This window comes from Miniopterus natalensis, chromosome 17, assembly GCF_054644295.1.
Source record: "Miniopterus natalensis isolate mMinNat1 chromosome 17, mMinNat1.hap1, whole genome shotgun sequence".
Classification (NCBI taxonomy): Eukaryota; Metazoa; Chordata; class Mammalia; order Chiroptera; family Miniopteridae; genus Miniopterus; species Miniopterus natalensis.
In genome coordinates, this window is record NC_142097.1 from 3,260,464 (window position 1) to 3,287,865 (window position 27,402).

General features: G+C 37.7%; 1 protein-coding gene across 18 annotated transcripts in view; it reads right to left on the bottom strand.

Annotated features, from left to right (window-relative positions):
* Positions 1-27,402, bottom strand: part of NCOR1 (nuclear receptor corepressor 1) — a 196,025-nt gene that overhangs the window by 81,737 nt on the left and 86,886 nt on the right. For 11 of the 18 annotated variants that reach the window (XM_087825811.1, XM_087825824.1, XM_087825821.1 and 8 more), the window contains 6 exons: positions 25,637-25,809; positions 24,709-24,799; positions 20,920-21,098; positions 20,386-20,440; positions 19,607-19,708; positions 2,219-2,346 (listed from right to left, as the gene is read on the bottom strand). In XM_087825811.1, coding sequence (XP_087681937.1) covers positions 2,219-2,346; positions 19,607-19,708; positions 20,386-20,440; positions 20,920-21,098; positions 24,709-24,799; positions 25,637-25,809 — 728 coding nt within the window. The remainder of the gene's footprint in view (positions 1-2,218; positions 2,347-19,606; positions 19,709-20,385; positions 20,441-20,919; positions 21,099-24,708; positions 24,800-25,636; positions 25,810-27,402) is intronic. The other 7 variants (XM_087825825.1, XM_087825823.1, XM_087825827.1 and 4 more) reach the window with 1 other exon arrangement.

Sequence of the window (27,402 nt, forward strand, 5' to 3'; positions counted from 1 at the left end):
TAACTTTATTTGTGGACCTGACAACCCATTGATTCTGATACATGAGCATGACAAAAAGCATCTCTCAGGCTACAAACAAAGGAGAGAATGCTAGTGAATTTACAGCTAAACCTGGCTTAGTTAACATCTCAGGAAATTGTGCTGTGAATATTTTTGTGTTTGTTTTTGCTTTGGTTGCTCGCAAAATGGACGATTAGCACAATTTTAAAACATAAAGAAGCCATCAAGAGTGCTAATGTTGCTAAGGGTGTGAAAGAAACAATGATCACAGGCAATTAAGAGTAGAAAAACTGTGGCTGATTTGGATAAACGAAAAGCAGCCAGAGACAGCATTTTGGAGGCAGTGATATGTGAAAAAGTGAAGATGCTGCATGCTGACCTCCTGAAAGACACCCCTGGAATGTGTGATTCTTTTAGCAGGGGTGAGGAACCTTTTTTCTGCCAAGGGCCACTTGGATATTTATAACTTCATTCGCAGGCATACAAAACTATCAACTTAAGAATTAGCTATGAAAAAAAGCTCCAAGATTTATTGAATTTCGAGTCCCGCCTGTGGTTGCCTTGGCAGAGCCACACTAAATGATTTCATGGGCTAAACATCTCCCACCCCTGGTTTAAGGCTAGTAGGGGGTGGTTTGATAAATTAAGAAGTGTTTGTTTACAGATGAAACAGTACATTAGACATGTAGTGTATATAAGAAAGGCTAAAACAAGGAATCATTTGGGGGTCTAGAACAAATTTAATTCAATTTACATTATTTCTTGTGGGGAAAAATGATTTTGTTTTTGAACAAATCGCTTCTTGAACAGCCTTCTGAAACAAATTAAGTTCAAGAACCGAGGTTCCACTGTAAACCTCAACCTCTTCTCAATATTTCAACATAATTTATTGGTTTTGTTCATGTCCTCCAGGATTTTCTCTTTTTCTTAAATAGCACTTGTATTTGCTTAATTTTCTTCAATTAGGTCATAAACTACCTGGGAATAGTAGATATCTTAGGTATTTTTGCATCCTCCATAAGACCTAACTCACATCAGTAATAAATGAATGTTAAATAAATAAGAAACTTTAAGGAAAAAGTAAAATCAAGATATGGTAGTTCATATAAGCAGAACCAATGACCATGGGAGTATAAATGTTATACTTGAACTAAAAAAAAATTTTCTAAATAGCTATCTTCCTAAAGCAAAATATTAGAATGGCATGAGTATCCAACCTTTAAAAGCCATGTCAAGTGATTAAGCCTGCTTTAGTTGCCACAAAACTAGATAAACCCTCAGTATTTCCAAGAGGATTATAAAAATAACAATAAATATTAAAAAGGAACAAACTACTGATACGTATATTATGTATGGACCTCAAGGGCATTGTGCTAAGTAAAAGAAGCCACACATGGATTCTATACTGCATGATTCAGTTTATATGAAATTCTAGAAAATGCAAAACAGATTAGTGGTTGCCAAGGCCAGAAAACGGGAGAGAAACTATGCAAAGGAGCATATGGGAACTTTTAGGGGTGATGAACATGTTCTATCTACATCACACTTGTGGCAATGATTGCACCAATGCACACACATGTCAAAATGTATCAACATATACACCTAAAATTAGTGAATTTTATTCTATATAAAAAGTGCTTCAATAAAGCTGATGCCTGGGGGAGACACAACCAACCCAGCTACCCTGACACAGTATGTACACAGGAATCAACAGTTGCTGTGCTGTCTTTGAGTGGCAGAATCACAGGTTGATTTTCTTTATATTTTGCTCTTTTTCTAATAAAAACAAGAATTACTTTTATAACCAGGAAAAGAGCAACAATAACCACAAACAAACCAGGAACTCGATTTTACATGATAAATAAAAATCAATAAAGGTGGAATATAGGCATTATATAAATGAGGTACAAAATAAGATCCTTAGGTAGCTTTGAAATCAAAGATTAAATTATATTTGATATAGCTCAGTGATAAATATATATTATCGTAGCCTATTTCTACTGAAGTAATATATCATGTCTGGCAAATAAGTCCACTTAGCCAAAAGTTATATTTACTGAAATACTCCCTTCCTTACTTATATCAAATAACTATTAAATGGTCAAAGCACACATCACATTGATTCTTTTATTTGAAGTTTTATACCTTCAAAAGATTCAATTTCATTATTTAAAAATAAGCGTAACATTTAACTAAGTAACCCTAATTCTTTACTCACTTAGAGTCCTCCTTTTCATCTTTTTCTTCTTCATCTTTTTTTTCCTCTTCTTTTTTCTCTGTTTTTTCTGCTTTATCTTCTTCTTTTTCTTCTACTTTTTCTTCTTGTGATGGTCGGGCAATTTGCTGCTAGAATAAACCATCATTTATAAAATTCAAAGGTAAAAGAACTAGCTCCTCAAGTTCTGATGATGACTTTTAATAAATATCTATGCAAAAAAATCAGTAAGTGATTAACTTATTAATCACATACAATGAATTAGGGATCATGTATTATAAATAAGTCTAATGTTCTTTAATATATTCTATACATATTGCTTAAAAGGTCACACATACATATACACACACATGCCCATAGTCTTTGAACCCATCAAAGAGGTGAAAATGTGAAGATTTCACCAGAAATTTGAGGTTGGTTCTTTCTTTTTGTAACTCCTACATCTAATCCATCACTCAAGCATTTCAACTCTACCTTAAAATTTGATAACATATAATTTATCAAACCATCTCCCTATGATTTGATATTTACTACATTCTCAATTTTTTCACCACAGATAATACTACGAGAAACATCTTTACGCTTTTACTCTTTTGGGGAAGCATTCATTTAATGGAATTAGTAGACAGCTATGGTCATTTACGAAGACTGAAGCAATTTGGAAAAATACTAAAGACATAATAAAGTGAAAAAAAGTAAAGCACAAATATTTCTAAGCTGTAATTACAACCATGTGATTATAAATATATGTATGAACAAAGACTGAGAATAAGACTATGTGATCTTTCATCTTTGATGTCTCACTTGCTAAAACTGCTAAAGGAAAAAAGTAAAATTAAGTTTCTCATATTACTATTATTTTTAATCCTTACCCAAGGATATTTTTTCCATTGCTTTTTCAGAGAGTGGAAGGGGGAAGGGGAAAGAAACATTGATGTGAGAGAGACACATCAATTGGTTTCCTCCCAAATACACCCTGACTGGGGCCGGGGATGAGCTTGTAACCAAGGTAGGTGCCCCTGGCCAGAATCAAACCCAGGACCCTTCAGTCCACGGGCCAACACTCTGACCACTGAGCCAAACCAGCTAGGGCTACGTTATTATTTTTATTTAATTCCGAATCAAGACTGTCAATGGAATTCTGACTCATCATCATGGCACACAGCCTATGTCCCATGTGCACCTCTTTCCAACCCCCATGCTTTCCTATATTGGTTGCTCCTCTGGACTCACATAACATGCTCACCATTTTCATGCCTTTGCCTGGAACACCCTTTCCACCCTTCCTTGCCTAGAAAACTCCAACATATCCAATGAGATTCAGCTCAAAATGCTACATCTCTTGTGAGACATCTGGATTTCCACAGAAGCTTCAGACCCTGTCTCCCTATCTTTCCACCTGCATGTCCACATGTGCTTGTAGCACTTAGCTCAGATGGTATAGCATCTGGTTATCAGGGTACGTCTGGCTCACTGTGTTATAATCTCACAAAAGACAAGTGAGGCAGGATAATAAAAAGCTAAAAAAAAAAAAAAGGTCCAGAGGCATGGAACAGACTGACAAATCTCAGAGGGAAGGGGGCATGGGAGTGGGGGAGACAGGGAGAGATTAGCCAAAGAATTTATATACTTATATGCATAGCCCATGGACACAGACAATAGTGTGGTGAAGGCCTGGGGTGGGGTAGTGGTTGGGTGAAGGGGGACAGAGGGGGGAAAAAGGGGACATCTGTAATACTGTCAACAATAAAATACATATATATATTTAAAATAAAAAACTAGGAAAATTTCTTGGCAAGTGGAATGAGGGAACTGAGATAAGATAATAAAACAAGGCCAAACAATTTGAACAACTTAGCTAGAAAGACCTTATCTTTCCTAACCAAGGACACTTGAGAGCAAATGGTTTATACCTCTCCTCCCTAACCAGAGAATAAAAATAGCTTAAATCACTATAGCCAGGGAGACAGGTAACAGAGACCCAATTACTGCTATTTGTGCCACCCAAACCCAAGAATGGGTGACGTCTGAGGGATAAATAGCAAAACATAAAGCAATTAGAGCCAGACAGACCCAAGATAAAAGTAAGACCAGTGAAGCTGATCAGAGAACAATCTCAAACTCCCCTATATGCTCATGTTGATGCATTAGCATATTAAAAAACATACCTGGAAAGCTGATGAATATTCTGCTGAAACCCTCCTGAGACCTCCCCTAAGATTTCCATAAACAAAAAAGAGATAAAAATTCTCAAGACAAAAGATGTTAGCACCCGCCCTCTTTGGAGCATGTCCACCCACTCAAGGTGTACTTTTGCTTTCTTTTCTTCTAAACTCTAAGGGTCCCCATGAGACTTAAAACCAGGCGAGCAGTGGGCAGTGGCAGCTGGTCCTAGGCTTACCCCCTGAACCTGTCTCCAAGACCCTATTTTCTCTGACTTTTCAATGAGCTAACAGCAGCCCCACTTTGGCTCACGTCTCACTGTAATTTTTACTCCTCAGTGAGTCCACACAGCCCAGCATGGCTCACTTCTTTCCTATATGTTACTAGAGGGCCAATGCAGACCTCCCTAGACTCTCTCCTGTAGCTTCTTCTATCCTAAGCCCTTCCTTGTTTTACTGTCCCCAGCTTTATTAAATGTACTCTCAAAATCACCTGGATTCGCAGTGAAATCTTTCCTGCATGAAGTCAAGAACCCACACAGTATAGGCTGGCCCTAGGCAGACTCGCTCCTGCCCGATCCCTGTCCAGTGACACAAGGACCCAACCCTAATCATCTAAATATCCCCATTTCCTAGAAGAACATCTGGACTATGGGAATGTCTGCATGTGTTAGATACAACAAAAACCAAACTCCTTTATTCTGGTTATCTGAAAAGTTTTTTGCACTCCCATCTCAATCTTTCATTCTGATCCAGGCTAATGTCAATCTTGCCTCAAAATAACTGCCTGTCCACTTAGCCTGTTCCTTTCACAAAACCTAAAGTACTCAGTTATTCGAAGTAAAAGGTTCCTTAATTCATAATAGCATCTCAAAGTATTTTACCTACTTACCAAAAGTAAAATCTGACTTTTTCTTGAAATACTGACCATTCCACAAGAGGTCCCACATTATGCCTTCTTCAAATCATGTGGAAAGACGAAGAACCTGTATTCTTATTGCTCGCTACTGTCACTTCCAGAAAATTGCTAAACTGTAGTATTTTTTAAATATTTCCTTTTTTGGATTTTATAAAATCTACCTGATAGTTTTCTTCCTCTTTTAGTGTTGCAGATTGATTTCTCGAATACTCCTATGAGCACATGGTTTATTATGCCTTGCTATTATTCTTCAGGTTTAAAAATACATGTCTAGGGGAAGTCACTTTAGATGAAATATGGCTCCAGCAGCAAAAGCGTGTGGGAAATGCTGGACTCTGTTTAACCCTCTGCGGCTACTTAACTCTCTGTAGTCTCAGGCTTGGCTGACTACCCAGAGAAGCAAATGCCACCCAAAGATAAACGTCATGCTCCCAGGAAGGAGGATAATGAATGTATAAAGTGTGATAACTGTCTCACGTTATCTGTTGACTTAGGAATGCACTGTTCTTTCTGGTGGTCTATGTGGCTACCCACCATACGGTTTTACTATTATTCCCTATAAAAAGGGATCTTGTCTGGGAGAGGTGTAGATTCTTCCTGGCAGGCAGCTGCTCACAGCAGCTGCTTTGCCACTGTAAGTTTCTCCTATTAAGGCTCTTATGAATTCGAATGAGGTTACATGTGAGTTCTTCAGAATCGATGTTAAATTTAGATATTTGGGGCTTTCCCCCAATAGTATGTCAATGTCTTTGATTCCTTTATTCTATGAAAATGTCACAGTCCATCAAGAACTGTATCTACTATTCCACTTTGACCCCTGTCTAAATTGTTTCAACACTATGATTCCCTCATTTGCTTTATGTGACCTTCCAAATTCCTCACCCTGGCTAACTGCCAGTTTCCTTTACTTCAAAGTATTTATTATTATTATTATTACTGTTAGTAGAAACAAACTAAGAAATCAGGAAGATTTTTCAAATGTATACTTTACAACCATGACAAGGTCTGCTTTACAACTGGGAATGTTTTATTCATTTCTAACTGACTCCCTATCATACCATAGGGGTCACAAGACCAATTTCAAATTATGATAACCTCATCCCTACCACAAATGCAGTATCACCTGTCATTCTGAACCAATAAGATAGCATTCCTATGACAAACTCTGACCTTTGTCTAGCAGGCAGGCTGTGTAACACAGAAAATGGCTTATAGACCTAAGCAATAATGGGGAGGTATCAACTCAGCAGAAGGTAAGTAAGGAGGTTTGCTGGTCCCTCAGGCTTATTTCACTAATATTTTTCTCCTTCTAATGAGAACCTTAAGTTTTGAAGAAAGTAAGCAATCCCACACATTCTCTGCTGCATAAAATCCAGTAAACTTGACTCCACCTTCCACAGTGCTGGGAACGGAGAAGCAACTATAGCACCTACTTCAAACCAGTCAATAGGAAAAAGAACAGGATCCCTTCTGACACACAGCTCCCAGTTCTGCAGAGGGTGTGGAAACGATTCAAAGAAATTGATGGAGTTGCTGGATAGAGTTTACAGAAATGTGTGACACCTCCAAAGCAGAATCTCTTACACTCCATCCAGGCACACCCACACTGACTAGGAAGCAGTGAGTGGAAAGGGAGTCTTGGGAAGCCAGACAGTGCAGCCAGCACTTGATATGCATTCAGACCCATTTCATGCCACCGACATGAAAGAGTAAGAATAAACTGTGTTAGACAGACATGAGCAGAGCAAGGACCATGGGCCAGGTACAGAAACTCACCAGGGCAGAAAGCCCCAGATGCCTAGCAAAGGGCAAAACTAGGAAAACAAGAACCTTGTATCCAGGGTAACCTATCCTCCCCCAGCATATCACTGGTCATGCAGTTTAGACCTCCTGAGCATTTCCTCCCTGAGGATAACATCTAGGCCTCAGTTGTATTTCTGCTCCAGGCCCATAAAAGCAGCAAAACCAGACAAGTGGTACCCTGGCTGCCTCAGGACCAGCTACACTGACTAATGACCCCCCCAACCCCTGGCACTGACCAATCAGTGGAGACCACAAGCCTGAAAGAACATATTTGGAAAGCTGATGAATATTCTATTGGGATACTTCCCTGAGACCTCTCCTAGGATTTCCACCTGCAAGAGATAAATATGCTCAGGACAAAGGGCCCAGTGCACACCAGGGGAGCACACCAGCACCATCCCTTTCCCCCTTCTTTCCTCCGAGGCGACCCCACGAGACTTGCAACCAGGGGGGGAATGGGCAGCAGCAGCTGATCCTGGACTTACCCCCTGAACCTGTCTTCTAGGCCCCCTTCTCTCTCTGACTTCTCAGTAAGCCGAAGCAGCCCAGCCTCTTCTATGTGCATCCCTGTTTCATTGTCCCAAGTATACTTTCGCTGCCATCATGGACCCAATACCCTTTGACTCAGTGCTATGTGGCCCTTCCCTTTGGATATCCCCCACCCCCCATCTCCTTTCCTAAAGTAAATTCAATCTTTCTTTATTCACCATCTGAGATGGCTATTTAGCCTGCTCCCACACCACCGACCTTAACCATTCACTCTGGTTTTGTAATACAGTAGAACTTCAGTTCTCAAACTTAATTCATTCTAGAAGGCTGTTCGAGAAGCATTGTGTTAAAAATCCAAGTCAGCCCGGCCGGGTGTGGCTCAGCAGTTGAGCATCGACCTGGGATCCAGGCAATCGGGGTTCAGTTCCTGGTCAGGGCACATGCCCAGGTTGTGGGCTCGATCAATGACTCTCTCATCATTGATGTTTCTATCTCTCTCCCTCTCCTTTCCTCTCTCTGAAATCAATAAAGATATATTAAAAAAAATTTTTAAAAATCCAAGTCATTTTTTCTCATTAGAAATAATGTAAACTGAATTAATTTGTTCCAGACCCCTATATGATTCTGTTTTAACCTTTCTTATATACAGTACATGTCTAATGTACTGTTTAATCTATAAACAAACACTTCTTTTCTTAAATTTATTAAACTACCCCTTACTAGCCTTAAAGGAATCACTTTCGGCACATGTTCCAGGGGTGTCTTTCAGGAGGTCAGCATGCAGCATCTTCACTTTTTCACATCACTGCCTCCAAAATGCTGTCTCTGGCTGCTTTTCGTTTATCCAAATCAACCACAGTTTTTCTACCTCTTAATTGCCTATGATCATTGTTTCTTTCACACCCTTAGCAACATTAGCACTCTTGATGGCCTCTTTATGTTTTAAAATTGTGCTAATCGTCCATTTTGCGAGCAACCAAAGCAAAAACAAACACAAAAATATTCACAGCACAATTTCCTGAGATATTAACTATGCCAGGTTTAGCTGTAAACTGATTCATATTGGTTCATTCTCTCCTTTGTTTGTGGCCTGAGAGATGCTTTTTGTCACGCTGATGTATCAGCATGAAAGGGCTGATATGTTGAAAAGTGAAGTTTTGTTAGAAAACCAAGACATTTTTTCATAAATAACTTGGTCCAGATCCAAACTGTTCCAGATGGGAGAGTTCTCAAATCCAGGTTTGACTGCAGAATGAAATGCTGCCTCTCTGATGTCTTGCTGGCTAATAGCTCCTGAAATACATATGTTAATTAACCTAAAGTAATTTTGCTTGAGGCTTGAGCAGCCCTCCATCAGCAAAGAGGTGGGGAAATATGCACAACATAGTAACTGTTTCTCAAAGATTCACAGAAGTCTCCATAATAGGACTCAGATCAGTGGGGATCAATAGACCGATCATATTGGCCTTTCTTTAGAAGCATCGAGTACACAAATCTTGGCCCTGTACAGTTTAAACAAAAAGTGGTTGAAACTGCTTTTGTTTCAGGCAAATCTACAGAAAACTGACAATGCCCATGGTCTAGGATGGTAGTCACAGGTTATATCACCCAACCCTTTACTGGCTAGCATTCCCAGTGCTTCTAAATTAATCCAGGTTTCTCCTTCCTTAAGCCTGTGGACAGAAAGGGGCCACATGCTAACCTGACAAGCTCATGCGTGGTGGCCTTGCAAACTCAGAGACCTAAAGTAACCACAAAGGATAGTCTGAAATTAAAACTTATTAACTAAAATCAGTTTATGGCAGGTAGTCATGTCCTAGATTTGAATCTTCCCTGACAAAAGTCAATCTTTACCTTAATTAAGCCTGTCTCTTGTGTTTTTGCATCTACAATAAGATACCTTTGGAATGTCAAAGTAATTTCCTTTTTCCAGAGCCCGCAAAGCAAAGATAGTACACCAGAAGGGAGACCACAAATCCCCTCACAGTTACTGAGTTAACTGTTGATTGTTAACTATGCTGTAACCACCTATGTAAAAGAAGCATGTGTCTACTATTTTACTTTTTATCCAATCCCAGAGGTTACCCCCGACTCTCCCCACCCCCGCTTTGCCTTCTCCCGCCTCCCTAATCTATCACCAATGGGTTTCATGTAACCCTCTTATGTATCCTCTTTTGATTGTAATGTGTGAAATAAGTTGCAAAACTGCCATTCTCTGGGCATTTTCTCAATCTGATGAGATTTTGTTTCCCAGCAATTGTTGACAGTTTGGCACAAATAAACTCACAAAAATTCTCCACAGGTTTGAATGTTTCTTATGTTGAGAGATAGATCTAGAAATAGTTTAAGCTGAGATTTATTACTATTATATCGAACTGAATATCTAACACTAAACATATATTTATATTAGCTAAAATGCTCATCATTAGAGAACAGATAAACAAATTCCCACGCCTCAGACAATGAAGTTGCCCAAAAAAGAAAAGACTAAATTTAAGAACAAGCAGCTACAGTTACCTTAAAGTGTACTAGGAATAGAAAGAATAAAGTACTACACTTCAGCCACTGAATTTTTCCTTAAAAATTCTTCAGACAGTAAATAGAAAATATCTTATGCCCATCTTATCAAAGCATATTAACTAATGCCTTTAAACCAACTGAATTTGAGACTACTTTCCTGACAACTAAAAGCTGTCAATCATCATGAAGGCAATAAAGGTAATAGCAATTATCCCAGATGAACATAGATATAAAAATCCTCAAAAATATAAGCAGAGTTCATCTTTAAACAGATTATACACCATGATCAAGCCCACTGGGGGAAAGGTTGATTCAATATCCGCAAATCAATTAACGTGATACATCACATAAACAAAGCGAAGGATAAAAATCACATGATCCTATCAATAGATGTGGAAAAGCATCTGACAAAATCCAGCACCCATTTATGGTAAAAACTCTCAGCAAAGTGGGAGTAGAGGAAACATATCTCGACATAATGAAGGCCAAAAAAAAATTAAAATCTTTTAAATTAAATTTTTTTTAAAAAAGGCCATATATGACAATCCCACAGGTAACATCATACTCAACAGGAAAAAGCTAAAAGTGTTTTCCTTAAGATCAGAAATAAGACAAGGATGTCCATTTTCACCACTTTTATTCAACATAGCATTGAAAGTCCTAGCCATAGCAATCAGACAAGAAAAAAAAAAAAGGCATCCAAATTGGAAAGGAAGAAGTTAAAAGCTGTCATTATTTGTAGATGACATGATACTGTATATAGAGAACCCTAAAGATCCCACCAAAAAACTACTAGAACTGATAAATGAATTCATTAACACAGCAGGATACAAAATTAATATTCACACATCGGTTGCATTTTTATAAATCAATAACAATCTATCAAAAAGAGAAATTAAGGAGACACAAATGGAAGCCTATAGCATACTCATAAATAAGAAGAATTAACATAATAAAATATCCACATTACCCAAAGCAATCTATCGATTCAATGCAATCAATCCCTATCAGAATACCAATGGCATTTTTCACAGAACTAGAACAAATAAAATTTAGCCCTCACCAGATTTGCTCAGTGGTCAGAGTGTCAGACTGCAGACTGAAGGGTTTGTCTCTGAGTAAGGGCACATACTTCAGTTGCAGGCTCGATCCCAGGCCTTGGCCATGTGCGGGAGGCAACCGATCGATGTGTCTCTCTCACATTGATCTTTCTCTTTTTTTCTCTCTTCGTCTCTCTCTCTCCCTCTCTCTCTTTCTCTCTCTCTTCCTCCGCCCCCCCTTCCACTGTCTCTGAAAAAACAATGGGAAAAATATCCTTGGGTGAGGATTTAAAAAAAAAAAAATTATATGGAACCACAAAAGTCCCCAAAATAGTCCCAGGGAACTTGAGAGAGAACAAAGTTGAATGTATCATGCTACCTGATATCAAACTATACTACAAAGCTATAGTAATCAATGGTACTGGCATAAAAACAGATATATACATCAATATAACAGAATAGACAACCCAGAAATAAATCCACATCTGTATGATCAATTAATCTATGACAAAAAGGGCAAGAATATATAATGGGGTAATGCCAGTCTTTTCAATTAATAGTGTTAAAAAAACAAAACAAAACTGGATAGCCCGGCTGGGCGTGGCTCAGCGGTTGAGCATCAACCTAGGATCTAGGCGATCAGGGTTCGATTCCCGGTTGCCCAGGTTGCGGGCTAGGCAGCCGATCAATGACTCATCACTGATGTTTCTATTTCTCTCTCTCCCTCTCCTTTCCTCTCTCAGAAATCAATAAAAATATATTTTTAAAAAAACAAAAAATAAAAAAAACTGGATAATCGCAAAAGAATGAAACTGTATCACTTTCTTACACCACATACAAGAATAAATTCAAAATGGATTAAAGACTTAAGATCCAAAATCATAAACTCCTAGAAAAAAGGATAGGCAGTAAATTCTTTTACATTGTTCTTAATGATATAATTCTGAATATGAGTATCCTCAGGCAAGGGAAACAAAAGCAAAAATAAACAAATGGGACTACATTAAACTAAAAAGGTTTTGTACAGCAAAGTAAACCATCAACAAAATGAAGAGAACCATCTGAATGGAAAAAGATATTTTCCAATGATACATCTGATGAGGGGTTAATATCCAAAATTTGTAAAGAAATCATGTAACTCAATCCCCCAAAAAACAATCATTACAAAATGGGCAGAGGACCTGAATAGACTCTTCTCCAAAGAGAACATACAGATTGTCAAAAGACATCTGAAGAGATGCTCAACATCACTAATCATCAAGAAAATGCAAATGAAAACCACAATGAGATATAACCTCATACCTATCAAAATGGCTATCAACAATAAATCAACAAACAACAAATGGCCAGGATGTGGAGAAAAGGGAATCCTCATGCACTGCTGGTGGGACTGTAAATTGGTGCAGCCACTATGGAAAACAGTATGGAGGTTCCTCAAAAAATTAAAAATATAACTACCATATAATCCAACAATCCCACTTCTGGGTATTTATCCAAAGAATTCCAAAACACTAATTCAAAAAGACATATGCATCCCTATGTTCACTGCAGCATTATTTACAACAGCCAAATTATGGAAGCAACCTAAGTGTCCGTCAATAGAGAACTAGATAAAGAAGATGTTGTATATATGGAATATTACTCGGCCAACAAAAAGAACAAAAATCTTACCATTTGCGAGAAGACAGATGGAGCGAGAGGGTATTATGCTAAGTGAAATAAGTCAGACAGAGAAAGACAAATATCAAATAATTTCACTTATATGTGTAATCTAAAAAAAATAAACTAACAAAAAAGAAACAAACTCATAGATACAAAAAACACACTGAGGACTGCCATACTGGAGGGGGAGTCTGGGCTGGTGAAAAAGGTAAAGGGAATAAGAAGTACAAACTGGCAGCAACAAAATAGTCATAGGGATATAAAGTACAGCATAGGGAATGTAGTCAATAATACTGTAATAACTATGTATGGCACCAGATGGGTAATAGACATATCAGGAAGATCATTGCATAAATTATATAAATGTCTAACCATTATGCTACACAACTGAAACTAATAAAATATTGATTATCAACTGTAATTGCAAAAATTTTTAATTTTTTTAATTAAAAAATATATAAGTAAATAAGGCCAAAAAAACACATGCTGGCATAAAAGAGAATATGTTGTCAGCATAAAGGAAGAGTATGAATTCTTGCAAAAAGTACTCAAGTATTTGGAAATGAAGAATGTGGTTCTTAAACAATGACTTGCTTTATTGTAGGTCACTAGCAGGTACCATAATAATTCTATCCGCACAGTGACAGACTTATTAAATGAAGAGTTTATGCTGGAAAGAAGGAATTCTTACTTCTAACAAAATGTTACACATAGAATCAAATATCTACTTGGCATATTATTTGTAATTCTAGATCCCAAATAATAGCACTGAAGAGTAGGCTTTTTGCTTCCAATCTATGATTTGTATTCACAACTTCAACTAAAATTCATAATAAACCACATATTCTCATCATGGGATGCTAATAAGCTGAACTATAAACTGAGTTGGACAGTACCTAACAGCATTTTGAGAGAAGAGTCAAATCTTTTGCTAACAATGATCTCTCAACACAATTTTAACAAAAATATGATTACCTAATTTCCTTATGTTTCTAAGATTAAAACTCACTTTCAGAGTAAACAATATGCAAGGTACCTTATGGCAATAATAGATTAAAAATCAAAACTCACAAACTTGGAATTTCTCAGTCAATAGCTTACTGTGGGTAAGAGGAGTGAGTGGTGGGAAAAGCAAACAGAAACTGAAAGAATGAAGCAGAAGGAAGCAGAACTCTAGAGTCTTGAAATAAATTTGACCTAATCACTCTGGGATTACCTGAGGTAATTCCTAGTGATTCAAACTTGATTGGATAATAAATCAGCGAAGTGATTTTTCAAATTAGTTGGATCGCTATGATATATCCACCAGAGTAAAATCAAGAAGGTAAAATCAAGACACATGAATTTAAAAATTCTTAATTCATAACTAGTTTTTAAAAAATGTTTCTGAAACTTTTTTCTATATAATACATTCTATTTTTTCCAAACCAGATCTTTTTCCTAAATTCCAGACTTACATAGCTGTGTAATTTTGATCTCCATTTGGACGTTTAATGGGTATTTGAAATTTAGCATGTCCAATAAATCTCCTCTTAAAACACCTGCTTCTCTTTCAGTCATGCCTATCACAGTAAATGGCACCTCCATACACCAAAGCTTGGATTATCTTTGATGACTGTTTTTCTCACATTCCCCATAATTAAATCATCAGCAAAACCCACTGACCTTACCTTTAAATATATACCCCAAAATGGGCCAGTTCTCTTTACCACCCGACTATAGCCAAGTCGCAGCCACTGAGATTATTAAAATAATCTCCTAACTGTTCTCTCTGCTTCTTTTCTTGCCTCACAAATCTAACCTCAACAGAGCAGCCAGAATAGTCCTGTCACAACTAAAATCTGATATTACTCTTCTGCTCAAAAGTCCAATGAATTCTCCTCTCATTTTTTATCAGCTCTAATGTTCATTCAGTTCTATATTAAACTAAAACCACCTAATTTCTGAAAAACTGTCCATCTATCTTGATACAAACAAAATGAAGCACACAAGCAATTAAGAAACAGAGATAAGATTCTTTCGGTCTGAGATGGTGGCGTAAGTTCATTATTTAACCCCCTCCTTTCACAAATTCCCAGTGAAACAACGAAAAAAATATAAAAGTAGAGAGAAAATCTTCAAGGTAACCTAAAAGTGATTGTGAACCACCTTGGGGGCAAGCCTCCTAAGGGTCAGGTCAGGAAGAGGAAACATGGAAAATCTTGTTCTGCACTGCATTCCAGGATACGCTAAGGGCACTATCACACAGAACAAGAATGTGCTAAGGAAAACACTGATACAGCTGAAACCTAACAAGGGCAAGTGTGCACAGATAAGTGAAGTACCCCAAATAACTTTAGAAGACATATGTTTCAGGGTTAACAAAGACACTCTCTGTCACTAGAGCTTTCTCCTCTATCATCACAAGCAAGAGACTACTACTCCAGCAAAAGTAAGGTATAATAAATATCAAATTATCCTTTACATTACCTGGGATTGAAAAAAATTAAACAGTAACATATACAATTTCTAAATATAAAATTAAAGTTACAAATACTAGTTTGTAATTAGAAGTAAAGCTATTTTAAAAAATTTGTAGCTAAAACTTGTTGAAAATGCAGATGGGCTCAAGCATCTCTAGCTAAAGGACCTTGGTTCCACTTTGTCTATGGGAAGCAGCGGGAAAAGCCCTGGCTCCTTTCGTGTTTCCCATCTCGCTACCAGCATTCAATTTGCTGCCCTTCAGTTCATAAATCTTTATAGAGCTCTGCTATCATCTATCTCTGTCTCTATACTATCAGTCCCATCGATGTACATGCATACTCTTTTCCTCCCCTCTGATCCCCATCAGCCCTACTACCCATTTCTGTTTTCTTTTATGAGCAAATCTTACAAACAAAGCTACACTACACTTATACTATTGCCACTTCCACACCTTCTATATCCCGTTCAGTTCACTATAATCTTATTTCTGGCTCCCTCACCAATCCACTGAAAATGCATGTCAAGGTCACCTAAGCTGGCTCAACTTATAGCAGCATTTTACACAGTTGACTCAGGAAACACTCCCTATACTTTTTTTGACTGAGAAGTCCTGTTTTTGAAGAATATGTAATTATATCTTATGAGGTGGTAGTGTTCTGTAAGAAATAATGACCCAGAAACACACACAAAAAATTATGACTATAAATAATGAAAAAAACCTGTGTCAACCTGTATCTGGTAACCAAAGAGACCAGAGGAAGAAAGGGTAGCTGTGGACAGAAACCATAAGAAATTCAGGAATGCTAATAAACAGGCAGCAGCTGTCCCAGTTCACACATACAATTGTACAATTCCATGTTGTGACTTGTATCTGGGTGTGGAGGGTAACAGGTGATTGCATTATGCCAGCAGTCTCACTGGTAAAACTTACATGAGCTGTCACAGCTGCTGAGTAGTTATTTTGGAAGAAATAACTGACTTGCAACTGTCAAAATATACACTAAATTGTATTAAAAACTATCTTTTTAGGTCATGTGTTTTTTTAAAATAAATATATATATCTTTATTGATTTCAGAGAAAGGAAGGGAGAAGAGAGTAGAAACATCAATGATGGGAGAGTCACTGATCAGCTGCCTCCTGCACGCCCCCCACTGGGGACGGAGCCCGAAACGCAGGCATGTGCTCTGACTAGGAATTGAACCACGATCTCCTGGATCATAGGGCAATGCTCAACCGCTGAGCCACACCCCGCCAAGCACATTTTAAGAAGTAAACTATCTAAACTCCCGAAATGAAGTTAATCTGAAACAAAATCAGGCCCATGTATTTCAGTAAACAATCCTCTACTCTGGTTACCATGCTGTATTTCTCTCCCTTACCTACCTGTCCCCTCCTCAAACAAAAGGCCTGGTAAAGATGATATATTAAATAAGATGGTAAAGGTCTCACATTTAATTACAATATTGTTGGAGGAAACAAGACAGCGGCGTAGGTAACAGCTGTACCCACCGCCTCCCACAACTACATCAAAATCACAACTAAAGTAGAGAACTACCATCACTAACCACCTCTTAAAATCTAGCTGAACAGAAGCCCTAGAACCAGGGAACTGAAGAAGCACCGAGACCGGTAGGAGGGGTGGCTGCAGGCCACACCCAGTGCTGCAGTTTAAACTTAGGAGGGAATCTTGGCGGTGGAGGTTTCCCGCAGGAGGGGTCCCAGCCCCACATCAGGGCCCCCGAGCCTAGGGCTCCAGGGCCGGGAAGAGACGTCCCCACAACTTCCAGCTGTCAAAACCAGCAGGACTGTCACTGAGGGAGGAGGAGGCTGCGAGAGCCCCAGCAGCTCCTCTTAAAGGGCCCCAGCACAGACTCACTCAGATGCGCTCCCTCTGAGTCCCAGCACTGGGCAGCAGCTGGAAAGGAACCTGGGACATTCGGGGAGGAACTAACCTGCCTGAAATTAAGGAGAGAGCTGGAGAGGAAGCTTCCTCCCAGGCAGAAGGGCTGGCAGAGGCCAAGCTCTTTTGGCGAGTCCTCCCTGCACACAGCCGGCAGGCAGGCATCTTCTCTGATTCTCTAGCACCTGACTCACACCTTTGGCCCCACCCTGGTGATTCCCAGAGGCCCCGCCCCTCCCCACCTGCAGGCTCATCCAGGCTGTTTCCAGGGGCTTTTCTGTGCAAGTGGCCTCTCGAGCCTCATGCTTAGGACTTTCCTAGAATCTCTCAAACAAGCAGCAGCAGGCCCCATATGGCTTGATAAGTGACCCCAGGCCTGGCACTAGCAACACTCTGCATTGGTTCATAGCTTGGCCTCTTCTGGGCAACACCAAGCCTAGCACAAGTAGCAGCCAACTATGGTTTGCTGTGTAGCTCATGCTGGGTGGCCCTGAGCAGGGCACTGGAACAGGCTGACTTTGCACCTCCCAGGAGGCCTCAGAGACAGTACACCTGGTGGTCAGACTCGACCACGCTGGATTACAACCCTACCACATCCACGAGTGACACACTCAAGGGGCGCACTTGGTGAACACCAAAGCTCCACTGAAGTAAATCCTGATCCACAGGGGTGTCTCCAGCACAGCAGCTCTTTGGCTGTAGTTGCAGCTGGTCCTCACAACTGACTGGCCAGGGGTCAATTCCTCCCAGAGACGCCAACAGCAACCAAGGCTCAACTACAACAGGAGAGTGCACACAGCCCACACAGGGGACCACCTAGAACACCCAGCTCAGGTGACTAGTTAGGCTGAGCCACTGAACCCTACAGGACACCTACTACACAAAGCCACTCTACAAATTCCAGGAGACACAGCAGCTTTACCTAATACATAGAAACAAACACCTGGAAGCAGCCAAAATGTGGAGGCAAAGAAACATGTCACAAAGGAAAGAACAGAAGAAATCTCTAGAAGAGGAACTAAATGAAACAGATCCAAGCAAGCTAACAGATACAGAGTCAGAATCTTGTTTATAAAGATGCTCAAGCATATTATTACAAAAACAACTGAGAAAATCAATGACATAATAAAGTACCGATTTGGAATGAAGGCTACACAAATTCAAATGAAGAATAATTAACAAGGAATCAGCAGTAGAGGACACTGAGAATCAAATCAGCAATTTGAAATATGAGGAAACAAAAAACACCCAACCAGAAGAGCAAAAAGAAAAAAGAATCCAGAAATATGAAGAGAGTATAAGGAGCCTCTGGGACAACTTCAAGAGATCCAACATTCATATTATTGAGGTGCCAAAAGAGAAGAAAAAGGGCAAGAAATTGATTACCTATTTGATAAAATGACAGAAAACTTCCCCTACCTAGTGAAAGAAGTAGACTTACAAGTCCAGGAGGCACAGAGAGTCCCATACAAGAGGAACCCAAGGAGGCCCTCACCAAGTCACATCATAATTAAAATGCCAAAGGTTAAAGACAAAGAGAATCTTAAAAGCAGCAAGAGAAAAGCAATTAGTTACCTACAAGGGAGCACCCATAGGACTGTCAGCTGATTTCTCAAAAGAAATCTTGCAGGCCAGGAGGGAGTGGCAAGAAATATTCAAAGTGATGAAAAGCAAGGACCTACAACCAAGATTACTGTACACAGCAAAGGTATCATTTAGAACTGAAGGTTAGATAAAGAGCTTCACAGATAAGAAAAAGCTAAAGAAATTCATCACCACGAGACCAGCACTACAGGAAATGTTGAAGGGTCTCCTTTAAGAAACTTATGAACAAAAGAATCTGATGAACTAAATAGATCCAGAGACATTGACACATACAACAGACGACCATATTTCAGAGGATAGAGGGAAGGGGGGTGGAGGGTAGGAAGAGATTAACCAAAGAAGTTATATGCACATATGCATAACCCCTGGACACAGTCAATAATGGGGTGAAGGCCTGGGGAGGGGGTGGGAGCGAAGTGGAGGGGGTCAATTGGGGGGAAAAAATGGGACACCTGTAATACTTTCAACAATAAAGATAAATTAAAAAATAATAATAAATAAACTCATAGAATAAAATAATAATAATAATAATTACATTATTATTGTTAACATTGATATACACGATTTAGATGACACGGAAGTATAAAACCTTTTTCATTAGTAAGTTTCTCATATTAGAAACTTAAATGCATTCAAAATAAAAAATATAACACATTATATATCTTAACTTCAGAACAATCACAACATGTTTGTAGTATTCTAATTAACTGAATAGACACGTGAATCCCTAAAGTACATGTTATTAAGTACAAAGCTCCTGTTATAACAATGTCATCCTCATATTTACACCAACCCTGAAACATCTTCCATATACTGTTGAAACACACCTGGTTTCTTCCTCTGCGTTTTCCGTAATTCCTTCTAACCAGGGCTTTATAATTCTCATTTTTCTTGGTTAAGTAGTAATATAAAACACAATCAGGAACACTCTATAAATAAAAAAATATATATATTTTTTTGAGGATCCAATGAAATAAAACTTTTTAAAAATCAAGTAACACTTTCCAGGAAAATCTCTGCTATTCTCAAAGTATAAATTGAGGCGAAACACACATGACTAGCATTTTAAAGCACAGCTATGCTCTAAAAATATACACATTGTATCTACTATTTTAATGGGCAATCCAAACTACTTAAAAAATACCAGGAACTATCAGAAACATTCAACAACTTGCTTATTAACCAGTAACTAAATTCCCATTCTTACTCCATATATGTAAACATTCAATATGTCTCTTTAAAAATTTTCCCCAAAATACTACAGTCAACCCACTGTGAAAAAAAATTCAGGAAAAATCAGGACCCTGATATTTTAATTAGAAATTTAATGAGGTTCAAAGAGCATTGTAATCTCTGTGTTTTTAGAAAAATACAATATCAGGTTATTTTTCATTAACCATGAATATTAGTAGTCTGTTTGCTGTGCTTAGGATTTGTAATCATATAATTGTAAATACCACTATTCTAGTCACATGAAAATCTTTTCTGTAGCAACGCCTTTGCAAAAATCACTTCTCATGAACTACTTTTGGGTATTAGAGCATAAATTTTTTAAGTAGCAACCATCACAAAACTATAAACATTCTCAATGCCAACCATTTCTTACCTTTCTTTCCAAGTAGGATGCAATTAGTCCAAAGTTTTTTGGATGCTGGATAAATCTGTGTAAAAAAACACCACACACATACACATACACACAAACATTTTAACAACTCAAAAAAGGAGGGGGTGGACCTTGAGAATAGAAATATTATGTATGGACTAATTCCCAGTGGTTCCTAGCTGTCAATCTGAGGAAGTGTAAAATCACTGGAATCCTTTAAAGGGCACAGATTCCTGGGCACCATCATCCACCAGGAAATGACTGGATTGGTCTATGGTAGAGCATAGAAATCTGTACTTTTACAAAGCATCCCCAGGTGATTCAGATACCACCCAAGTTTGGATACCACTCTTAACATGACTTCATAACCCCAGTTATCTTTTACCTATATTTCCACCTATAAATTTATGGGAAGATCATCTCAAATCTATATTCTCTGCTTTCCAGAATATCCATTCAAATGCCAAAAGAGGGTGAAGTTTTTTTTTACTAACTTATGTAAGCTTCTATTGGATAATAATTTAAAATTTAAATTACTTGTCCTTAAAGATCTCCTTCTCATGGTCAGTCCAAACATTCATAAACTGCCTATCTTTATAAACCTTCATGGGGTCCTCCATAAGCCCATTCATGTTAATGAACTTGACCCGTCTTTGCTCTGCATCAAACATCATAGGCGGAATCACAGAGAGCTGCCGCATTTGTTTTTCATTATTCTGCAAAAAAAACACACAACACAAAACAAGAAATGCAGTTTTCATAAAATAAAATTTAAAGAGGGCCACAGACCAACTGTTTTTACACTAAAAACAAAACAAAAAAATGTACATAGTTCAATGACAATAGTATACACCATAACATCCAATATATGGCAATTACTCATATATCTAATAAATATTCATTCAATGAATGATAGAGAATATACATTTTTTTTTTATAATCTACAATTTGAGAAGAGTGGTTTTTTATTTACATTTTTAAAAATTTTTATTGGGGTTACACTGGTTAATAGGATCATACAGGTTTCAAGTGCACATTTCTGATACATGACCTGTTTATCGCATTGTGTGCCCACTACTCAAAGTCAAATCATCTTCTGTCACCATATATTTGGCCTCCCTTACCCTTTACTACCTCTCCCCACCCCCTTCCCTCTGGTAACTACCATACTGTTGTCTGTGTGTCTGAGTTTCAATTTTATATCCCACGAATGAAATCATACGGTTCTCAGCTTTTCTGACTGACTTATTTCCTTAGCATAATATTCTCAAGGTCCATCCATGTTGTTATAAACAGCAGTATTTCATCTTTTCTTATGACTAGCATTCCATAGCATGTATGTACCACATCATCTTTATCCAGTCCTCTCTGGAAGGACACTTTGGTTGTCTCCATGTCTTGGCCACTGTGAATAATGCTGCAATGGCCCGGTAAGCACGGCACAGAGGTTGAGCTTTGACCTAGGATCCAGGAGATCATGCCTCAATTCCCGGTCAGGGCACATGCCCGGGTTGCGGGCTTGATCTCCAAGTAGGGGGTGTGCAGGAGGCAGGTGATCAATGACTCTCTCATTATTGATGTTTCTCTCTCTCTCTCCCCCCTTCCTCTCTCTGAAATCGATAAAGATATATTTTTTAAAAATAATAATGTTGCAATGAACATAGGAGTGCATATATATTTGTGAATAAATGTTTTCGAGTTTTTCTGGTAGCTATCCAGGAGAGGGGTTGCTGGGTCATATGGTAACTCTATTCTTAATTTTTTGAGGAACCACCATACTGTCTTCCAGCAGTGAATGAGGGTTCCTTTTTCTCTACAACCTCTCCAATACCTGTTATTACATGACTTGGTGATAACAGCCATTCTAACAGGTGTGAGGTGGTCTCTCATTGCAGTTTTGATTCGCATTTCCTAATAGTGAAGTTGAACATCTTTTCATATATCTATTGGCAGTCTGTATGTCTTCTTGGGAGAGGCATCTGTTCAGGACCTCTGCCTATTTTTAATTGGATTATTTGTTCGGTGTTGAGTTGTATAAGTTCTTTATATATTTTGGATATTAACCCCTTGACAGAGCTATTGTTTGCAAATATCATCTCCCACCCGGTTGGTTGCCTTTTTGTTTTGCTGGTGGTTTCTTTTGCTATGTAGAAGCTTTTCAGTTTGATATAGTCCCATTCATTCATTTTTGCCTTCACTTCCCTTGCCTTTGAGGTCAAATTCATAAAATGTTCTTTATGACCTAGGTCCGTTAGTTTAGTACCTATGATTTCTTCTATGTAATTTATTGTTTCTGATGTTATATTTAGGTCTTTGACCCATTTTAAATTAATTTTTGTACATGGAGACAAACTGTAATCTAGTTTTATTCTTTTGCATGTGGCTTTCCAGTTTTCCCAGCACCATTTATTGAAGAGGCTTTCTTTTCTCCATTGTGTGTTTTTGGATCCTTTGTCAAAAATTATTTGGTCCATATACATGTGGTTTTATTTCTGGGCTCTCAATTATGTTCCGTTGGTCTCTGTGTCTGTTTTTCTGCCAATACCATGCCCTTTTGATTATTATAACTCTGCAGTATAATTTGAAGTCAGGTAGTGTAATACCTCTAGCTTCATTTTTTTTTTCCTCAGGACTGCTTTGGCTATTCGGGGTCTTCTGGGGGTCGATACAAATCTGATGATTTGTTTTATTAATTTCTTTTTTAAATGACATTAGGATTTTGATGGGGATTGCATTAAACCTGTATATTGCTTTAGGTAATACAGTCATCTTAACTATGTGATTCTTCCAATCTAATAGTAATGTATACCACATATAACATATAGTAATTACTCATATCTCTAATAAATATCCATTCAGTGAATTAAAGAGCCAGAGGATATACATATTATTATTTTTTATAATCCACTACTACAATTTGAGAAGAGATCTTTACTTAAATAAAGCTGATATCTTCAGATACTGGAAGTTTAGACCTAGAGGATACAAAATTATGTCAACTTCATTGATGTAATGTCCTTATGAAGCACTTTCATTACATTTAGTTTCATTTTTTAAAGTCTTAACACCGTTCCAGACAACAAATCTTAATTTCATTTTAGAGAACAATAAACAGAAAATCAAAAAGAAGGCATCAAATCTTATGATCGCTGATTTTAAAGTAACTAAACTCACTTAAGTATTAAATACTTCCTGGAAAGATAAATTAAAAATTTAAGACTATTATCCTTAGAAATTTAACTAAAACTTTTTTACATCTATACAATTTCTTTTCCCAAGGTTTAAGTTTATAAGAACAAACTTGCATGAAAAAAACTTTTACCAAAATTACAAGAATTAACCCCAATACCAGGCTAAGTCTTTCCCTAAAAGTTTTCCTCAGAGAAGTAGATGTGACCTTGTAAGTCCTTAGGAAGTCTATAATTTTATCAGTTTGAACAACAAAGTACTGTTTGGGGCAGACATTAGTTTGAAATCACCTCAACTGATACTAGTAATAGATGCTTACACGGAATCAGTCAAAAAGCAAGCTAAGAAATTTAGCACAGGTTTAGTCATCATTGCAGGAATCATGGCGATAACTGTCTTTGATCATTACTTAAGGGACTACCATGCTCAAATAAGCAAGACCTTCAGAATTTAGAGGTGAGGTTCAAAAAAGCCATATTATAAAATCAAAACTAGCAAAACTCAGTAAGTACATGGCTTTGAAACGACGTTAAGAGGTCGTTTGAACACAGCTACAAAGACTCAGTGTTCTTGAGTGAAATTTGTTCTTATTTGCAATGATTTAATAATATTACATCCTCTCTTTCAGGTCACCTGGCTAAAGAGCACCCTTTGGAGACCACAACAAGTGAATACACAAACATCTGCAAAATACATGCTCTGTGGCTGTTTTATGAAATGACACCACCAGCTCAGTCCTAGAAACTAAGGAGTCACTTTGCATTTCTCGTGTTTCTCACCCCCACCCTTAATCCATCAATCCTGTCCTGTCCATTCTACCTTCTATTAATCTCTCCTATCGGTCCCCTCCTATACATCCCTACCACTATTGTCCTGACTCAGGTTCTTATTTTTATCATAACAGCCTCCTCATCTCTTTCCCCACCTCCATGCTACCAAAGCCATATTTGTAAAAAGCCAGTATGATCATGTGAATACCTTCTTTAAAACCTCCAATGGTTGACCACAGTCTTTGGAACAGTTCACACTCCATAAATGTTCCCTCACTTATACACAAATAAACCTTAGTTCCTGGGGTATGAGGCTAAAATTCCTGAATAATGAATTACCTTATATTAGATCACTTAATTTTCTTACCTCCTGCTCAGAGAGCCCATCAATAATCTCAGAAATCTCATGCTCACTTCTAGCAATAGTGGCTGAAAGACCGGCTCCCCTCTGCCCAACTCTAAGTATGAGAGAGAAATAATAAATATATTTAAAGGCTTTTATAAAGAAGACATATAAGTTGAATTACTTTTATAGAGATTACTTTTCTGAAAAAGACTTTAACCAACTAGAAGTCAGAGAAGAAACCTAAATCACTCTTAAGCAATTTGCTTGAGTCATCTATAAAATTTGTAATAATTTAAATGCTAAGATTAAGATTTAAAGGTTACATGCCCAAGTTCAAATGGTAGAACTATTTATGGGAAACTTCTGGAAAACCAGTTATTGGTGCCATTTCCATTTCAAATACCAGTCTTTTGCTTGCCTTCCAGGGACTAGAATAGCAGGCTTAGAAAAATACATCAAACATTTTTAAAAAGGGGGGGGGGACACAACCATCATCCCTCACAAAAAAATTAATCATGATTGAAAGGGCTTACATGACTCTTACTAATGTTTTAACTTTTGCAAAATACTGTTCAATAAAAGCAAAAACAAATCAGAAAATATCTTACCAATATCAAAGAATTTTATAATGAGTAACCAATTTAATATTGTTTGACTATGTTGGGAGGTATGAAGGACTACGAGATAGTGAAGTCTATTCTTATTAACTTTCTTTCCAAAGAAACGGGTATTTTCAAGAATTGAATCATTAATTTCAAAATATTCACTTAAATTTAGATTCAACATCATGATTAAATGTAGAAAATTAATATTAACTTCACTAAGACATATTCAAAACAAACGTTCTTTATAAACTCTTGATAATAAATCAGGTTACAATAAATATTGTGAAAGATCAAAAGTGTGACTCAAAGAAAACAGCACAGTCATTAAACACCAAAATACTTACCGTTGAAATCTTTCTTGCTGTTCTCTTTGTTTTCGAATTTCTGGAAACTGCTTTTCATAGTACTCCCTTGTTTTGCTTTCCTTAGCTTTCCTCCGAGGATTATTTTCTATTCTGTCCACTTTTTTCTCCCATGCTTCCATGAGTTGATCATAACGTTGGCAGATTTTTTGTTCCTATTAAATATCCGTAGCAAATTAATAATTAAACAAAACTCTGTGATTCTGACACACCTAGTACTTTAAAGTACATGTTATTTCTTAAGGCTAAGTCAGAAGTACATTTCGCCTATGACTCAACTGTGAATGAAAAGCTGTCCTTGATCTGAAAGAGGAGAGAGAAAGGGAGTTCCATTGCCTATGAAGGATCCAACATGTAGAGCATATTTTGGTGGGATTTTTTTAGTTAACAGGAAGGCTATACAAATTGATCAATGAGCTGATGAGCTACTACTAGTAACTGTCCAGCTACTTTCATTATTTTTCTGATAACGATATAACTTCATTGTCAAAAAAATGTAAAATTAGAAACAAAAACATATAAATAGTTCATAATCCCAATCACCCAAAGGCAACCATATTAATATTTTGTTGTTATCCTTCCAATGTGTCAGAGCAAACACACTTTAATCATTCCTTTATTGTTGGAGGTTTTGGTTACTTGCATATTTTTGTTATTATAAATAATGTTATATAATATATTAACAAACATTTTTGACAGTCTGTGAAAGGACAGAAATTGGTTGTACTTTATGATTTTAAAAAATCCAGCGAATGACATGAAATCAAGAATACTTTTAGAAAAATGAGTAATGTTTGATTTCATTTTATAAATACGAAAGAAAAGGAAAAAGAATCCTCCTGCACAGAACTGTGTGTGTGTCTAATGACACACGAATAAAAAAAGTGTGGGAGGACTCATGAAAAACTGTTAGCACAGGTGGCATTAGAGAAGAGAAACTTATCTCCCTCATACTCCATACCCCCAACTTCCTAATCACTCTTCTCTTCTCCTGTGTTTCTTAGATCCTTCCCCTTCCCTCCACCTCTACTGCTATCTCCTCATACAGGCAAACGTCAACCCTCGTCTAGGTTAAAGAGCCTTCTCATGTCTCCCATGCACTCTTTTGTTAAAATTATATTGTTCAATTACAATTTACATTCAATATTATTTTGTATTGGTTTCACGTGTACAGCATAGTGGTTAGACAATCATATAGTTTAGAAACAGGTCCCCAACCCCCTTTGATATTTCAAGTACCCACCTGGCAGGTTAATAGTGTGGCCAGATGCAAATTCTTAAAATATAAACCTAAACATTTCACTCCCTTTTCACTCCCTTGATTCAAACACTCAAAAGATACCCTCAGGATCTAATCCAAAGTCTCCTAGGTGACCTCCAGGGCTCTGTAGGACTTGGCCCTGGCTTTCCCCAGCAGCCTCATTTCTCACCACACTCCCAGCTCAGCCTAAGCCCCAGACATCTCTAAACCTGCGACACTCCCTCTACCTCCCAGACAGATCTTCATTTAAGCTGCTCCCTCTGCTTATTCAAGTTTCTGGAGTACTAGTTTTCCTATGAGACTTCACTTTATGATTCATACTTGCATTAGCTGTCCCTCTTATATGCTCACAGTCATCTGGATATCATTCACTACAGTATGATCATGGTACTGCAATTGCCTGCTGACTTACCTACCCCCAGTTACACCTTGGCTAAAACCATATGGCTATCCTGCTCACCTTTGTAAAATGGTAAGTGGAACAGAG